The 19,260-nt window shown below is 35.5% G+C and overlaps 1 protein-coding gene across 1 annotated transcript in view; it reads left to right on the plus strand.

Annotated features, from left to right (window-relative positions):
* Window positions 1–19,260, plus strand: part of RSBN1 (round spermatid basic protein 1) — a 47,371-nt gene that overhangs the window by 4,336 nt on the left and 23,775 nt on the right. The window contains exon 2 of the mRNA XM_058716166.1: window positions 7,130–7,803. Within this exon, the coding sequence (XP_058572149.1) occupies window positions 7,130–7,803 (674 nt within the window). The remainder of the gene's footprint in view (window positions 1–7,129; window positions 7,804–19,260) is intronic.

Below are 19,260 nucleotides of genomic sequence, written 5' to 3' on the forward strand. Positions count from 1 at the left end.
AAAGCTTCTGTGAATGTTCACATTCAGGTTTTTGTGTGAATGTAAATTTTCATTTCTCGGGGAATGCAATTGCTAGGTCATGTAGTAAATGTATGTTTAGTTTTTTTTTTTTTTAAGCTATTACCAAACTATTTTCTAAAATATCTGTACAATTTTACATTCCTACCAGCAGCGTATGAAAATTCCACTTTGTTCACATCCTTGCCAGTATCTGGTATTGTTACTATTTTTCTTTTATTTATTCTAATAGATGTGTAGTAATACTTCATCATGGACTTAAGCTGCATTTCCCTAGTGGCTAGTGATATTTAACATCTTTTTTTGTCATCATTTGCTGGCCATATATCTTCATCAGTAAGATGTCTTTTGTCTTTTGCTCATTTTCTAATTGAATTGTTTTTTACAGAATTTTTTTGAGAATTCTTTGTATATTACAGGTATGAGTCCTTTGTCAGATATATGGTTTGCAAATATTTCCTCCCACTTTCGTTGCTTGTCTTTCCCTCCTTTAACAGGGAGGTTAGTAGTTAGAGCTAAAGTAAATTTTGTGAGGTCTAATTTACTGATTTTTTTTTTTTTTTTCCCTTTTATGGATCATGCTTTTGGTGTCATGTCTTGGTCTCAGGACTCAGGTCTCAAAGATTTTCTTCTGTTTTTTTTTCCTCTTCCAATTGTAATTTTTAATGTGCATCTCTGATTCATTTAAGTTAGTTTTGTGTAAGGTGTGAGGTGTTTAGGTCCAGGTTCATATTTTTTGCCTATGGATATCGAATTTTTCCAGCACCTTTGTTGAAGACTATTCTTCTATTGGATGGCTTTTACACATTTTTAAAATATCAGTTCTACTACCTGTTTTTGTATGACTTGTCAAATAAAGATGGTTTTTACATTTTATTTTTTATTTATTTTTTAAATGTTTATTCATTTTGAGAGAGTGCGAGAGCGAGCCCACACGCAAAAGGGGCAGAGAGAGAAGGAGACAGAACCCTAAGCAGGCTCCGAGCTGTCAGCACGGAGTCTGACATGGGGCTCAAACCCATGAACCAGAAGATCGTGATCTGAGCCACATCAAGAGTCGCTTGCTTAACTGACTGAGTCACCCAGATGCCCCTGGTTTTTACGTTTAAAATGGTTGAAGAAAATCCCTGATGTGGAAATCATGAGAAATTTAAATTCAGTGTCCAGAAATAAAGTTTTTTTGTGACATTACTCCACCCATTCAAATGTATCATCTGTGGTAGTTTTTGCACTACAGTTTGCCAATCTCAGAGATAGATCATTCAGCTGAAAGACGTTCCTTCACACCAGCCCAACTGTACTGAATCCAACTTCATGTATAAGTTAATCACAAATTTCAGATTCCAGATGTTTGGAGTTGCTTATATGTAGTTGAAACAACAATTTCTCATCTCTAAGATGGGAACTAAAGTGAGATTTGAAGAGGTGAAGTGACATGCTTAAGATTTTCTAGTTAGTAAGTGATAGAACTGAATCTAGGACCCCCTTTTTTGTTTTGTTTTTGTTTAAGTTTTTTATTTTAGAGGGCATGCAAGCAGAAGAGAGGGGCGGAGGGAGAGAGAGATTCTCAAGCAGGCATCATGCTGAGCTCGGAGCCCTATTGGGCTCGATCCCACAACTCTGGGACCATGACCTGAGCTGAAGTTAAGAGTGGACCCTTAACTGAGCCTCCCAGGTGCCCCTAGGACCCTTTTTTTTTTTTTTTTTTTTTTGATTTGTGGTCCACTTCGCTTTTCACTAAGCCCATTTGGATTGTTAAGTTAATAAAGAGATATTAAAATGTTTTTTTATTTCTTGTAAACAACAGGTTCAAGTTTCGGTTCAACTGATAGTTATCTTGGTATTTTGAAACCTGAATTTTTTTTCTTCTTTTATCGCTCATAAAACATAGAACAAACTTGCTCAAAGATTATTTTAAATTCTTGCTTAGTAAATTTATGATTTTAATATTTCAATGTTTTGTTAAAAAAAAAAAAAAGGCAAGGGGGGAGTCCATCCCCCTGGCTCTTTTCTTTGGTGTCATTAAATGACAGTATTGCTCTTTTGTATTCACTTGTGAGTCAGCCTTCCTTTCTCACGTTTTTTTCATCTTTGACCAACTGCCCAATTTCTATCACAGGGAGTGTCCCCAACTCAGACAACTAATTGAAATTTTCTGTGATGTCAGAAAGCTGTTGGCAGGAATTTAAAATCCAAGTTCTGTTTGGTGATAGGAGTGAGGAATTATTTGGGGATTGATTATACAGAGAAGTAAAATAAATAGATAGTCTCATTTATCACAGCAACAACTTCAGGGACTGATATCTTCCTTACCCACCTAGAGAGGGGATGGGGAAAGTCTATAAGGCATGACATTTTTGCATAACATAAATAATGCCATCTTTGTGATCATGCAGAATTATCACGTAATGGGCACTCAGTAAAATATTTGTTGAATGACATAATGCTCCCTTTATTGGAGATTCTTTTAAGTCCTTGTCCTTCTCAAGTTCCATTAATTGTAACCAGGTAATTTTAGTTGATCATCTCACAGGAGGTGTTGTAGAGAGGGGTTGATTGAGAAGGCAGAAAGGAAGAGTGTAGTGTAGTAGTGTATGGGAAAAGTTTGAGTTTTGGAATCCGACAAGATGAGCGTTTGAATGTTGGTTGTCACCCACTAGTTCTGGGACCTACGATAACAGAACATCTTATATCAAGCTGTTTTCTTCTCCATAAAGTGGACTTAATATCTACTTCGCTGATTTTGTGTGAGGATTAAAATGAGATCGCATATATGATACCTAATAGATCCTTGGTGAATAATTATTTTCTTCCCTCTTTCAGAGGTTTTTGTCCTTTTATTGGGTTCTCTTAGAATACACTACATTGTATTGTAGGTCTGTAATTTCTACCTCTAATTTTGATATCCCAGAGATAATTGCCAATTATTTCAAGGAATGTTATCAAATATCATTGGGAAAATGATAATGATGGTGACACTTACTGTGTTTTCAGTAGTGTGATGATGGTTTTATATTTATTGTCTTTTTTAATCCTTACAATAGCTCTGTGAGGTAGATACTAGAATTAACATCTTAAGATGAGAAAATTGAAGTTTAAAGAGACTTAAGAGCTTGTCCAGAGCCCTTAAGCAGTGAGCATTAGGCCTGGGACATTAAGCTAGGTCTCTAACTGTAAAGCACCTGCTCTTCTAGCACTGTGTACTGCCTCTGTCGTTCAACTATTTTGGGGTAATAATAGTTAACATGTATTGAGTATTTGTTATGTTCTAGGACTATTCTAAGTACTTTATGTCCTTTGTTTCATTTACTGTGCACACTGATTTTATGAGGAGGTACTGTTACTTTCCCCCATTTTACCAATGAGGAACAAGGTGCAAAGAAATTAAGTTGGGAAAGGTAATATTTTGAGTGGAAGGTCTAGGGGCGGGGATTCAAATCCAGCCAGCCACTCTTAAGCAGCATAATGTAAAGGGATGGGGGTGGTGGTGGTAAAGTAAGGCAGTGTTATAAACATACAATGATCTTTTTAGTCAGGTTTTTATATGAAATGGGAAGGACCCCTAATAAGACAACAAAGTTTATTTTCAGAAAACTTTAGCCTTTTTCTTTATTATGAGTAATAAAATCTAAAAAATTGTACTTGCTTTGAAAATGTATATCCACCATGATTTTTAAGAATTGAGGATATTACATTTTTTTTCAGTTCTAGGTATAATTCAAGGATAAGAATGGTGATAGTAGTTTAAGTTTTGTAATATTTGGAAAGCTAAATATTTTTGCATTAATGAACTTTTTCAATAGTGATGTTAAATGAGGCTATTTGATAGTTGATAATTTTAGCACCTATGAGGATTTTATTGATAGTGTCATGTATTAATCTAGTTATAGTTATAATGACATTTTTTAAGGCAGCAGTTTGTCTCTCAGATAAATGTATCTTCCTTTGTAGACTTACATACTTCTCTTTATATTTACTCTCATAGTCTGATATATGAAAGCTTTCCTTAATCACAGATAATAGAGTAGCTTGGCTCTTTTCCTGTAAAAGAACTGTTGATAAATTTGAGTTTTTGCACTAGAGGGGAATACTCAAAATGTTATTTCCTGAATATGTTCTCTGTTGGAAAGCTAAAGCAATCAACTCAGGAATGGAAAGATTGTGAAAACTTTAGACATTGGTACTTTTTAAAATTGAGATATAACTGACATGTAACATTGTGTAAGGTGTACAGCATATTGATTTGATACATTTATATTGCAAAGACATTGAATTTTAATGTTTTTATTTCAAGGCAGGACAACCTTGACATTCTTACAGTACAGCAAGGGCTGTCTTACTCTAATAACCTTTAACAACTTTGTATATGTATGTCATTTTCAATTAGTTGTCATCACAATTATTCAAAAGTAAATTTTGTTTATTCATTGAAATTCATTACCTAGTATGACACAAGTAGGCTCCCATTTCTCTATAAGCAAAGGTGAGCTCTCTATATGCAGCCTTAGATTAAGAATAAAACTTTGAAAAACAGGATTAGCGAGGAGAAGGATTGAAATTTATTTCATATTTAAACTTTTATTATGTTGAAATATGAGATTACAATTTAAGGTCCTTTTCATTTCCTTGTACAGTGGTTTTTTTGATGGGCTATGTTGAAATGTGTTTGGAATAAAACCCACAGAGACTTGGCCATGTTAGAAATACCATTGGTAAGCTGATAGTAATATAGAAAATGTGTTACAATCAAGGCAGCACCTTCTTGGTGTTAATTTCAGTGGCAGATCTAGGTCACAATTCATTTCCTGCATACCAAATACCTCCTCTGAAGCTTAAAATAACAGGATCTATTCAAAGATATTTTCTTTTCTTTCTTTTCTTTTCTTTTCTTTTCTTTTTTTTTCCCCATGAAATTGCTAAAACATTTAGCAGAGGGTAATTAGAGGACTCTTTGAAAATTGGTCTAACCTTTATATTTAATGGCATTAACATTTAGTTGCTTGGGAGAATTGCCTAAATTACGAATTTTTAATGCAGGAAAAGTGTTTAGATTAATTTTATTTGTAAGAAATAGAAATGACTAAGTGTTTTAACAAATTGTCAAATATTTAGTTGTCTATAGAGTAAAAGATGGACTGCTTTTTCTCTTGGCAATTTAAGCAATCCGATTACATGTATAATTTTGGTATATGATCTCAGTTTCATTACAAGTGATGTTTGCAAATGAAGGGTTTTCTTTTTGTTTAAAAACAGATATTAAACAGAATGCAAGTCATTTGGTATCTATACACTAAAGTTTTTGACTTATATTTTCTTTAGAAGTTTTTATAACTTGTAATAGTTGGCGATTTGGAATAATTTTGTATAGAGTACTGCAACTATCATATTTGCATATTATACCAAATAAATTATTTACTGTAAATTTTGTTGAACTTTTTCTTCCCAGGTGTAGCGATAGGATTAATTGGAGTATCTGTCTTAACACCGAATTACTTGAATTGTGTCAGAAATACTGTTGTTGGGTGGACAAATTCTATAGTAAATACATCGAGCTTGAAAGGTTGGTCAGGACTGTTTAATCCTAAAGATTTCTTGCTAGCGTCTAATAATTGAGAGATGCTATTTTATTTTGGCTTTGTCAATCCATGATGATCCCTTAAAAATTAAAGATGAATTTTTAGTTATAAAAGTAATTAATATATGTTTATGGTAGGAAATTAGAAAATACAGATAAGCAAAAAAGACAGATATTTATAATTCTTCCAGTCTAGATAACTGCCATTAACACTTTGGTATGTATTTCTTCAGATATTCTTCTGTGTTGTATATGTGCAAAACATACAGATTTTTTCCCTGTCTTTAAGTCCTTTGCCTCTCCCTGGTATATTTTCCCCTAGAAAACATGCCTGGCTTGTTTTATTACTTAGGACTCACCCTAAATGTCACCTCCCAAAGAGAAGTTTCCTCTGCATCTAGAGTAGCTTACTGATACTTTGTTTTTCTTGTCAAACTAGATTGTAAAGTTGAAGAGAGTGGAGATTAGATTGTGTCTGTCTTAGCACCATATCCCCAGTGCCCAGAAATGTCCCTGGCACTTAGTGGGTACTTAATACATGTGTGTATGTTTACTATAAACATGGAGTCAGATTGTACACATGTTAGATGCTCTGGAAAGAAAGGTAAGATCTATATTTCTTAGATTGTTTATAGTCTAGAGGAGAGGTAGAAGATTAGATATGTGATAACACAGAATGTGGTTAAGAGCTGTGATGGGGAAGTACAGCGCTAACGAAGCACTTGGTAGGAGTAGCTGTCCAGATTGGGTAGAGATGAATTTGTTAGAGAATGCTTCCTGGAAGATTGGCAGTGTAAGCATTTTATAACCTTGTAATCCATCAGTTATTTCATCTATAATGTAACTTATAATGGGTGGGTAGTATTTTGTCAGTATGTAATTACCAGAGTTTAATCCATATCCTAGTACTTAGAATAGACATTTAGGGGAGTCCCTAAATAACTGTCATGGATATTTTTGTGTATCTTCAGTTATTTTCTCAGGTAATTTTTCCTTAGGAGTGGAATTTCTGGGTCTGAGAATTAAAACGTTTTCAAGGCTTTTGGTGTATATACCCATTTTGGTGGGTGCCAAATTGCCCTTCGTGAAATTTGTACTGGTTTATCCTTCCAGCAACAGTATATGAAAATGCCGAAAAAAGAAAAGTTTATGCCAGTTCGGTAGGCAGAATGGTGTCTTACAGCTTAATTTGCCTTTGTTTGATTTGCCTGTATGTGTCATGGCAAAATATGACAGGCTTCAGTTTAGATTTACAGTGGTTACTGAACGGATATTCCATATAGTATGGCATATGTGAAATTACTTGGATATTTCCTTTACTTTTGATCGCAAGTCAAATTATATGCTTACATTCCCATTATCTACTTTTTAGCATAGTTTTCAACCCAGAATATAATTGTATTTTAAGATCTTTGTCTCATTCATTTTACAAACATGGCAAATTCAGAGAAACAGAATAGGCCATTTAATTTGAGATCAAGTTTGTATGTTAACACTAGGCCTAGCAACTAACTTCTTTTTAATTATTGTGGCCAGAAACACCAGATGAAAATGGTAAAACCCAGAGAGCTGATGATTTTGTCTTGAAGAAAATAAAGAAGAAAAAGAAAAAGAAACACCGAGAAGATATGCGAGGAAGACGCCTTAAAATGTACAATAAGGAAGTACAAACCGTCTGTGCTGGCCTGACCCGCATCAGTAAGGAAATCCTCACCCAAGGACAAATAAATAGCACTTCAGGAGTAAATAAGGAGTCCTTCAGGTATCTGAAAGATGAACAGCTGTGCCGATTAAATTTGGGCATGCAAGAATATCGGGTACCCCAGGGAGTACAAACACCTTTTATGACTCACCAGGAACATTCTATTCGTAGAAATTTCTTAAAAACAGGTACTAAATTTAGCAACTTTATTCATGAGGAACACCAGTCCAATGGTGGTGCACTTGTCCTTCATGCTTACATGGATGAACTCTCATTTTTGTCTCCAATGGAGATGGAGAGATTTTCTGAGGAGTTTCTTGCTTTGACATTCAGTGAAAATGAGAAAAATGCTGCTTACTATGCTTTAGCAATAGTGCATGGAGCGGCTGCTTATCTCCCAGACTTCCTGGACTACTTTGCTTTTAATTTCCCCAACACTCCTGTGAAAATGGAGATTCTGGGCAAGAAAGATATCGAAACAACCACCATTTCAAATTTTCACACTCAGGTAAGATAAAATCACTGTTAAATTATTTAGTAAATACAGTATCTTGACAGTATTAACCTCATTCTGTTTTGTTTGCACATAACAGCACACTTGATAAAAATTCGTGGTGGTAAAGGGGATTCACATTGTTAGTTTATTGCTTTCATCGAAAAGTCTTAATTGCTGAAGTTCTTGGGGATGTGGCTTGTTACTGGGTCTAAGAAATGCTTTATATATGTTGTACATCATTACGAGTCTTTATGGAAAACCAGCTTGAATTTGTGAATCCAGTCTTTCACAAACCAGGTAATGTTAGCGTGGAGGATGTGATTTAGATCTGGTAGCATCTAGGTAACTGTAGTTAAGACTGGCTTACGGCATGATACAACACATGAGGGCATTGACCTATTTATTTGCCAGGTTTTTGGTGTTTTTGTTTCTCTTCTTTCAGTAACTTGTTGGCAGTCTATCCCAGAAACCTATCCCATTTATATGACTTGGAAGTGTCACTAGGAAGACCGCCATAGCCTCTGCTCCTTCTGCCTATGCACTGTTGTAGGTGAAGACATTTTCTAAAGCCTTGCTTGGGCAGCTAGGCTTAAGTCAGCAGGGAAATCTCTCCTTCCTAACAGTGGTTTTTAACTGAACATTTTTTTGAATGAAGTTATTTTAGGGTATAGAAAGAAGTAAATAACATGTCCTAGTTATTTTCTTACTTCCTTTTCTCATAAGAATTGTGAATATGAATGGTCAGCTATAAGTTTGTATCATAGATGTAAATTCTATGCAAGTTTAGTGGAGAATATTTGGCTTTTTAGAGATTTATGATTATATAACCTGTTTTTTCAGGTTATCTAATAATTTGCGGCCATTCTTTTCCTTAAGACTTTTTTTTTAGGTAAATAGACTGTTGCATAATAAGACTCTCAGCTGCCTGCCTGCATTAGAGTGGTTTCAAGCCACTTGGATTTATTTGAAACCTCCTCTAACTTGAATCTTTTTAATGATTCTTCCCATCCTTGCCTCCAGTGAGGGGAGTATCCAGTTTAGATTCATGAGCTTCAGAATTTCTCTAATTGAAGTTCTCTCTGCAGTAGAGAGAGCAGGAGCAGCCAATCTGGAGAGGTCGCAAGATGGGGCTGCCCAAGATGTTGGAACACGATGTGCAATAAAGGGCTTCGTCTTGGATTTTGGCCTTGTTACCACAATCAGGTACCGAAGTGCTGACTTTTGTAGTAGATTTTCTTTTTACTTTTACTTTTTTTTTTTTTTTTTAAAGGAGTTTTGCCCTTTGAAGGTTAAGAATCCTATTTTTATAAATATTGTAGAGAAGGGACTGAAAACCGTTTTCCTGATATAGGCCATAATCCCCATAAGTCCCTATTTAACAAAGAAAGATACTGCTGAGAGCAGAATTAACATGCTTCATCACTTTTTTAGTTTAGAAAATGCAGCAAATTTTCTCTTACTGATAGACCAACAAGCATATTTGAGAAAGAGGCCAGAAATTTGGGTGAAAAAGTCTTGGCTTTGTAATGGTAACTTTTTAACTTTCATGTTAGTTTATAGTGGATCAAGCTTGTCAATAGTACCCAGTCTAAATAGTTAATGAAAAAAAGTATCTCTAAATATTCCCTGCTGATTTTTGTCCTCCAATTTTTTAAAAATGGAGCTGAAATTTAAATGACTGTACCAACAACTTACCTTGAGATTTACTTTGAGACTTATAAAATAACAACTTCTTAAGAACATACCAGATTATTATTAAATTAGGTATCATTAAGCACTTCAACCACATAAGAATATTGAGGACTACTGAATAAGTCTTGTGCAGTGGTAATCCTGGAACTTAATTCTATTTGTGAATTTTCAGTCATTGGAGGAGAAATATGGGGTGGGTATGGGAGATTGAAGTAGTCCATGAAACTTGAAATTTGCACCTGTCAAATCTTTGGCAGATGTTAGGATGGCAGCTAACCCAGTAGTTGAAATGAATCCAGCAGTTCATGGTTTATAGAAATCTTTTCACATTCACATGTGAATATTTGAAATGACCTATGGTATAGGTAAGCAGTTTAATCTCTGTTTTCCTCTGAAGAAACTGAGGCTTTGTTACCCAAGTCCATGTAGCTAGTAAGTAGACGTCAGGGTACTAACCTAGACCACTTGAAAAATATGCCTATCATTTTACCATAATTCTTTATTTCAGCCGTTGGAGAAGAGACGAGTGCTTTTATTTGTCTAACACTGTAGTTAGTGAAATTAAAATATCCCAGTTTGACACAATATTCAAAAAGCTATTAATTTTTAATCAATACCTTTAGGTTGTTGAGAATTAAGTGAATACCTTAAATATTTTGGACTTCTTTGTTTATGAGAATTAAGTGAATACCTTAAATATTTTGGACTTCTTGAGAAGTTCTGTGAAGCCTCTTAAACTGAAGATACTTTTTTGTTATCTTAGACAGTTTTTGGAAGTTATATAGTTTAAATATGTAGCCATAATAATTATTTATGACTATTATTTCAAGATAGTTTATTCAGCAAACATTTATTGAGAGCATACCATGTACTGGACATTCTGTTCTTAAAAGGACTAATTGATGAGCTCATTCTAGTGGAGGAGACGTATAGACCAAAATTATAATACAGTTTGCTAAGTACTAGAATAGAGGTATGCATAGGGGAAACCTTGTGATACAGGGAGCACAGTTTTGTGGTATTACCTAACAGACTTAAGGTGATTAGAAAAGGCATTTTAAAGCATGTGATGCTTGAGTAGAGTCTTGAAAGAAGATTAGTACTTAGCTTAATAAGGGCATTTTAAGCAAAGAGAAAAACAGCCTAGGCAAACACACAGAGGCATTAGAGAATGTGGTACTTTCAGGGAGCTTGACATGGCAAGAACACGTGTTGACCATTGAGGGGTGGTGGTGGGAGTTAAGACAAGAGAGACAAGATCAGGATTGTGAGGAGTTTTATATGATATGCCTAAAGAAAGTTAGCACTTTTTTCTTTTTCTTTTTTTTTTTTTTTTTTCAATATATGAAGTTTATTGTCAAATTGGTTTCCATACAGCACCCAGTTAGCACTTTTTTCTAAAGGTAATGGTGAATCACTGGTGAATTTTAATAGGGGAGTGCTATCGAGTTATGTTTGCCAAGATTACACAGTAATGTCTTCACATGGGATTGAGGAAGAGAATGAGATTGGAAGCTAGAAGACTTGTTAGATGACTATGATAACCAGATCAGAAATGATTGATGTCTAAACTGATATTGACATTAGAGAGGAAGGAATGAAATTTGAGAAATAATTAGAAGATGAGATGAATTGCATTTGGTGAGAGAGGATAGAGTCTCAAATATGGTTTGGATAAGTGGGCAGATGGTGGTTCTGGTCACAAAGTTAATACAGACTTGAAAAAGCTGGTTTTTAGGGGTGGAAGCAGTTGATGAGTTCAGGTTGAGATATTTTGTGTTGGAGGTACCTGGGAAGACTAAAGGTTATAGATGTCTATTAGGTAGTTGAATATATGGATCTAAGATTGGGAGACGTGTGTAGGCTGGGGATGGAGCGGTTGGATCCATTAGCATATAGGTGATCCAGGGACAGCCTTAGAATGGAAAAGAGATGAAGCTGAGAATGAAATCCTGTGATGCACCCACATGTAAGTATGAGGAACGTGGAAAAGAGGTCAAAAAGAAGGAGCAGTAGAAGGAAGATTTAGGATACAAGTTTTCTGGGTTTCAAGAATGATGGAGAATTAAGTATCGCGAGATAAGGATGGGAAAATGTCAAGTTGCTCAATTAGGAATCTTCTTGGAAACCAGTGCTTGTCAAGACCAATGCTTTGCAAACCATGGCCTCATGTTGTAAATGATGGGGCTTTTTGCTCTGTGTATGAATTTGGCATGACCAGGGAGCTTTTTAGAACTGCAGACTCTCAGATTCCTGCCCACATCTTCTGAATCAGAATCTGCATTTTTGCAGGTGATTTATAGACCCATTAAGGTTTGGGAAGCACTACTTTAGAACTTATCTGCACTAGTTTGAGGAAGTAAAATGTAGGTTTGTTTTGTGCAAGAATAATTCTAGCTCCTGTTATTTTTATATTTTTAAATTATTGTAGTGGCAAAGTGAGGATGCACATAAAGGTGTTTTTTATTTCTTTTCATATTCTATAAGACTCATATTCTAACACCAAAGGAGGTAAGTTCATGATCAGTACCTAGTGCAACACCAAACTGATCCTCAAATTTGATTACTTAACTCTCAGCAGTTGATACAAGATAACTTTGTAAATTTGTTTCTAATCTGAAGAACTACATGTGTATTGACACAGCATGGTATTTTTATAATTCTGTAGGATTATTCAGATCTAATTAAGTTTTTTTTTTTTTAAGTTTATTTTGAGAGAGAGAGCATGTGTGTGTGTGCACAGAAGAGCGAGGGAGAGAGAATCCCAAGTGGGCTCTGTGCTGACACAGAACCCGACACAGGACTTGAACTCCTGAACCGTGAGATGATGACCTGAGCCAAAATCAAGAGTTGGACACTTAACAAACTGAGCCACCCAGGTGCCCCAGATCTAATTAAGTTTTCGTCATTGGCAAAATAACAATTTGATCAAAAAGTTTGTGGAATCTTTTAGTGAATGGAGAAAAATTAGTGTCCACTTAGAATATGTTTCTCCCTAAAATATATATGTTTTAGGAATAAGTATAATTTATGGTTTTTTTGCTTTGGTGTTATATCTTATAATTATTGGCTTTTTAAAAAACTTAAAAAAATTTTTTTTTAGTGTTTATTCATTTTTGAGAGACAGTGCAAGCAGGGGAGGGGCAGAGAGAGAGGGAGACACAGAATCCGAAGCAGGTTCCAGGCTCCGAGCTGTCAGCACAGAGTCCTGATGCAGGGCTCAAACCCACAAACTGTGAGATCATGACCCGAACCGAAGTTTGGACGCTCAACCGACTGAGCCACCTAGGCGCCCCTTTAAAAACTTTTTTAAGGTTTTAAACTTTGAAGTGTTTTGGTTCTGTAATAAGTATATAATCCTTGGCTCTCCAAAAATCCTATGGCAGTTGATAAACTGATTGAAAATTAGAATAGTCTTCTAGTCATCTTATGGACCAACAGGATTGTAGAGTAGGTGGGCGCCATTTCCAAGCGTTCATTTTATAGATGAGGAAGGTCACATTTTGATTGTGACCTTTCCCAAGGATGAATAGTGGTAGATCTTCAAAGAAGAATTGTTTTTTCTTCTGTCACTGAATGGAATTAAATCCTACAGGTGAGGGTAAGCAAGTTTTATGTGTATATAAAATGCAGATTTTGATTTTGTAGGTCTGGGTGGGGCTTTATAGTCTGCAGTTCTGATGAGTTTCCAGATGTTTCTGATTTTGCTGGTCACAGACCAGCAAGGCTATAGATTGTAAATTCTGTACATGAATTGCAAGCCAAAGCAACAACAACAAAACACTAAAAATATAGTGAAGTTAAATCAGGAGTTGTTTTAAATATCGCCATCTGAGACTATTTTCATCTTAGATCAACTAAGTAATCGAAGGGTGTGTATGAAGGAGGATGTGTATATGTATGTGCGGAGGAGAGAGGCACTTGATTTAAAAAGCAACGTATCTTCCATAGTAAGATTTTGTTTTATCTGGCAAATGTGCATATGTTCAGTTCTTAAAAATTTTTTTCTGTATACATACAATATTGAAGTCTATTATTGAGGATCATAGCTCTTTATTTAGGTGGTGGTAGAAGTTCTTATAAATATTACCTTTATTACTATAAAATGGTAATGTCTCTTTCCCAGGGAAAATCAACAAATGTTATTTCTCCATTGTGGGTTGTTGCAAGGCCTAAAAATGGGCTTTTTAGGTGCTCCTCATCTTTGATTACTATAGTTAACAATTTATGGTGAATTGGTAGTACTAATTAATAGAGTCAAACTAGTAGAGTGCTTTGTAGCTTGGTAAATAACTGAGAAACTCTTTACGATCTACACATCAGTGTGTTATATAAAAGGAGAAATAAATATTTTAAGTAGCTGGCTTTATAAAATAAACCAGCATAGGAATGGTAGGTTTGGTTCTTTTTTTCCCCTCTCATTCTAAGTACAGCTTATAATAAACTCATTTTGACTCACACTGCTTTTTCACTGTATGTTTTAAAGTGGGAATGCCTTTCCATTCATAGGTCACAAGGTTAGGAAGATTGCCGGCTAGCTTTTTCCTTTCTGTTTTTTAAACAATCAGCTTAAACAGGCTTTTCCGAAAACAGGAGTTTTGTAGAGTAATTAACCCCTGCCCTCAGTGCGTGGTGGGATGATGGGGGAGGTCCATATAGTTATTTCTAGCTTGGTGTTCTTCTGAGGTTTGGGTAATTTAAAAAAGTTTTTTAAAATTTTTTAAAAGTTTGTTTATTTATTTTGAGAGAGAGAGAGAGAGGGAGAGAGAGAATCCCAAGCAGGCTCCTCACCGTCAGCAGAGAGCCCAACGCAGGGCTGGAACTCCCAAACTGCGAGATTGTGACCTGAGCTGAAATCAGGAGTCAGACACTTAAAAGACTGAGCCACCCAGGCACCCCAAGTTTTGTTTTGTTTTCTTTTGTTTTTAAAGAATTTCTTTTTTTAAAATTTTTTAATGTTTATTTACTTTTGAGAGAGAGAAAGAGACAGAGCACAAGTAGGGGAGGGGCAGAGAGAGAAGGAGACACAGAATCCAGAGCAGGCTCCAGGGTCAGAGCTGTCACCACAGAGCCTGATGCGGGGCTCGACCCACGAATGGTGAGCTGAAGTTGGATGCAGAACCGACTGAGCCACCCAGACGCCCCTGAAGAATTTAATTTTTAGATCAGTTTTAGGTTCACAGCAAAATTGAGGACAAGGTACAGAGATGTCCCGTATACTCTCTGCCCCCATATATGCACAGCCTGCTCCACTGTCAACATCCACCTCCCCATCCCCGTGGTATATTAGTTAGCAGGTGTTGAACCTACATTGACTGATCATAATCACTCAAAGTCCATAGTTTACATTATAGTTAACTCTTGGTGTTGTACATTCTGTGGCTTTGGACAAATGTATGATGACATGTATCCATCATTATGTTAGCATACAGAGTATTTTTGCATCCTAAAAATCTGTGCTCTGACTCTTCATCCTTTTCCTTCCTCTCCCAACCTCTGGCAAGCACTTATCATTTACGGTCTCCATAGTTTTGCCTTTTCCAGAATGTTATATAATTGGGATCCTGGTGTGTAGCCTTTTCAGATTGGCTTTTTTCACTTGATAATATGCATTTAAGGCTCCTCCATGTTTTTCACGGATTGATAGCTTTTTTTTTTTTTTTTTTTAGAATAATATTCTCCTGTCTGAATATACTATAGTGTATCCATTCACCTATTAAAGGACATGTTGGTTGCTTTCAAGTTTTGGAAATTGTGAATAAAGCTGCTATCTTCCAAGTTTTTAACTGACTTATGACTGTCTTAAAAAGTATATGTATTTGGAGCACAGTTGCGCTTATGTCACTCTCAGCAATTGATAGAGGATAACTTTGTGAAGTTAAGTTTTTAATCTAAAGGACTATATAATCTATTGACAGAACAATATGTATATTCAAATATAATTGCTTAAACTTTTATAGGTATTATATAATTTTTTTTTTAATGCAGGAGAAGCTAACTTTTCTTACAGGCATTTTCTCCCTTGATTACACAATCCTCCCCTCCCCACTTTGCCTTCTGATTTTTACTAAAGGTTGAGTTTTCTCTGGCATTATGTCTCTTGCTTCCAAAAGTAGTCTTACTTTTTACTGTTCTTTAAAAAAAATTTTTTTTCAACGTTTTTTATTTATTTTTGGGACAGAGAGAGACAGAGCATGAACGGGGGAGGGGCAGAGAGAGAGGGAGACACAGAATCGGAAACAGGCTCCAGGCTCCGAGCCATCGGCCCAGAGCCCGACGCGGGGCTCGAACTCACAGACCGCGAGATTGTGACCTGGCTGAAGTCGGACGCTTAACCGACTGTGCCACCCAGGCGCCCCATTTTTTACTGTTCTTTGGTCTCTATTTATCTCCCTCCAATCCTCCTACTACTCCTCTACTCAACTTGTTCTTTGCTTTCGAGTGCCATTTCCAGGCTAGAGTTTTTCAAACATGCCAGATCCTAGGAATAATCTGGAGTTGCTAGTTCCAGATACATATTTAGAATGTCAGGTTCCTCTCCTGGAAATTCTGATTCATTAGGTCTGGAGTGAGGCCTGAGATAAATACTTCAAGTGATTCAATTCCTATGAACAGGCAAGTTTAAGAAACGTTTAAACTATATACCATCTACCATTAATTACTCTGTTTTCCTTCATTTGACATGTAGATGTCATCCTTTTAGAATTTCAGAGAAATCATAAACCAAGGACTGTTAGAGATAATCTTGTCTAACCACTACATAGTGCAGATATTTTAGAAAATCATTTTGGGGTTGATAAATATTTATGAGCCTGTCTCTTCTTAAGGTTTCATAAGCCTGCCAGTGGACCATCATCGTTGTCTGGAAAGCTTGCTTATTTTCTTTGGTCCACTTGCTTACTAGTTCATGAAGACTATTCAGACTTCTTATCTGCATACATCTTTTCTGCTTTCCCTTTCCCTCCTATTAAAATAGAAGAGATATCCCACCTTATCAAAAGCTAATCTTTCACCTGTGTTCTAGATTGGATTCCTCACTTTGCTTAGGATTGTCACAAAATATATATAATAAAATTAATATTTAACTACTTTTAAGTATGTAATTCATTGGCATTAAGTGCTTTCACAGTGGTATACAACCATCGCCATTATTCATTTCTAGAACTTATTCATCATCCCAAATAGAAACTACTCATTTGCTTAGGATGTTTACCGACCTCCACCCCCTTAATCTTCTCCCCCTCCATTCTCATATAATGTGTGAATTATATTAGGTGAATTCTTTGTTTCTCTTTCATTTATAATAAAATACTAAGCTTTCTTTCTCCTGAAAAATAAATCCTTCTGAATTTGTGGCTTATTATTTCTATGCATCTTCTAATATTTTGCTATGCATGTATGAACATATAAACTACATATAACATTTTTTGTGATTTAACACTTAGTGTTTTGCATTGTTTTGGTTCAATATTGCTTTAGAGAATTATGTTGATACATCTAACTCTAATTCATTTTAACCACTATATTTGCTATTTTGTTGTGTGATTATATCACTATTTATTCTCCTGTTTTTTACATTTAGGTTGTTTACGGTTTTGTAATATTGTCATGTTGCAGTAAGAATATATGTAGAGGTAGGTGTCCTGTATATATCTGATGTGTTCTATACATGTATGCCCTGAAATTTGTTTGCCTTTTTCTCCCGTCCTGGGATTCCATGACTATTCTGTTGACTGAATTTAGTGACTCCAATAAGATCTCACATGTCTGAAGTCTTTATTATACCATTACATTTTTTGGTAGTTCAGATAGGTGTGGAATTCTAGGTTGGAGATCATTTTCTTGAGATTTACAAAGGCATAACTCCAATGTCTTTAAGCTTCTGGTGCTGCTATTGAGAAATCCAGTATTGTAATGATTCCTGATATTTTTAGGTGTCTTGTTTTTTTCTCTTTGGAAACATTTTAAAACCTCTTTACTGCAGAGTTTCAGAATATGGAGGATAATGTGCCATAAGATGGTTTTTATTTTTACATTGGGTTTTGTGTTTTAATTTATTGTGAACTATTTCAGACATACATAGAGGTATAAAGAATAATAAACACCTGTGCTCTTACCACTTGGCCCAGAAATAAAATGTTACCAATACAATCGAAGGCCACTTCCAACCCACATGATTTTCTGAGATTTCATTGTGTGTGAGCCTTTTTGTATTCACTCTGTTGAGTATTTAGGCCTTCTCAATATGGAAATATGTATACTTTTGTTTGGGTAGGTTTTCTTGTATTATTTTTGTTACTTTCCTTACCTCAGTCTTCGCTGTTCTTTTTTCCTGAAACTTTTATTAGTTGAACGTTAGGCCTCTTGATTGAATCTCTAAATTTTTTCTATCACTCCTTTTATTTTTCTTCATCATTTTTGTCTACTTTCTGGGGAGATTTAACTATCTTCTTTTCTGTTGATTTATTTCGGCTATGATGTTTTGAATTTAAGACCTTGTCCTTTTTTTAATTTGAATAACTTTTTGTTTCATGGATCCAGTATCGTCTTTCATCTATTCAATGGTATTAATCATGCTTGTTTTGAAATTTTCTTGTAGTTTGTTTCATCAAGTTCTTTTTTGTTTGTTTTAATCTTCTGTTTATGTTAGATATTTTCTTTAAATGTCTGGTGATCTGTTGATGTTTAAACATGAGTCAGTACAAAACTAGTTAGAAACTGTGAACACATAGGTGGGATTTGCCACTGATGACTGGGTAGAGAATCTGGCGATATCATTATAAGAAAAGCTCCAAATGTCAGTATTTAGAGATCTTTTCTCTGGGCTTTTAATTTGTACAGCTAAGAATCCAGGGGATTACCTACCAGTGGAGTAGAGTAGTTTATACCTGTTTGCCAGAATTTTTGGAGCTGAACTATGGAAATGGGTAGGTGAGTTCATTGTTTAATATATGGAATTTAACTTAATTGTCTGTTGTCAGTATAATGGCCCTCTTCCATGCTTGTGCCTGGTATCTTTGTTTCCATAGTCTCTTTGGTTCACTTTCTCCACAAAATAAGATAAGAAAAGAATATGGGATGGGGTGAGGAGCAGGGAACATAGGTGGAGTGGAGGGATCTAACTAATTCTTTTACAAATTTTAAACCCACTTAGCTCCATGCTTTGTTTCCCACCTTCTACTTAGGCTTTCCATGATTCTTTAGCATAAACTGACTTTTTGGTTGTCTTCTATGTAGGTACTCGGTATTGAAAGTTCTCAGTCTGCTAATTCCCCTGTATACTTTTCCCCTTATAAAAAATGATGTGCTAATGTATCTGTCAGTTTTTACTTGTGTTCTCTTTGAGCTTCTGGGATTTATAGCCCTTCGCTTTTATTCTCACTTCAGTGGGTTTTAATAAGGAATAGACATAAATCTTTTGTTTTGTGTGCCATGTTTGAATAGCAGTCCTCTTCACCTTTTCACCTTTACCAGATTCTTCCCATTAACATCAAACCATCACACAAAAGAAAACTTAAATAGAAAGATATATTATGTTCTTAGATTAAGAAGAGCCAACATCAAAATTACGAAAAAGAAAAGCAGTGATGGAGGAGTGCTCTATCAGATACCAATACGTTCTAGAGATTTAATGATTATGGGGTGCTTGGGTGCTCAGTCTAAGCGTTTGACTCTTGATTTTGGCTCAGGTCATGATCTCACAGTTTGTGAGTTTGAGCTGCATCAGGGTCTGCGCTGCCAGTGTGGAGCCTGCTTGGGATTCTCTTTCTGCTCCTC

The sequence above is a fragment of the Neofelis nebulosa genome, chromosome 2, assembly GCF_028018385.1.
Source record: "Neofelis nebulosa isolate mNeoNeb1 chromosome 2, mNeoNeb1.pri, whole genome shotgun sequence".
NCBI lineage: Eukaryota > Metazoa > Chordata > Mammalia > Carnivora > Felidae > Neofelis > Neofelis nebulosa.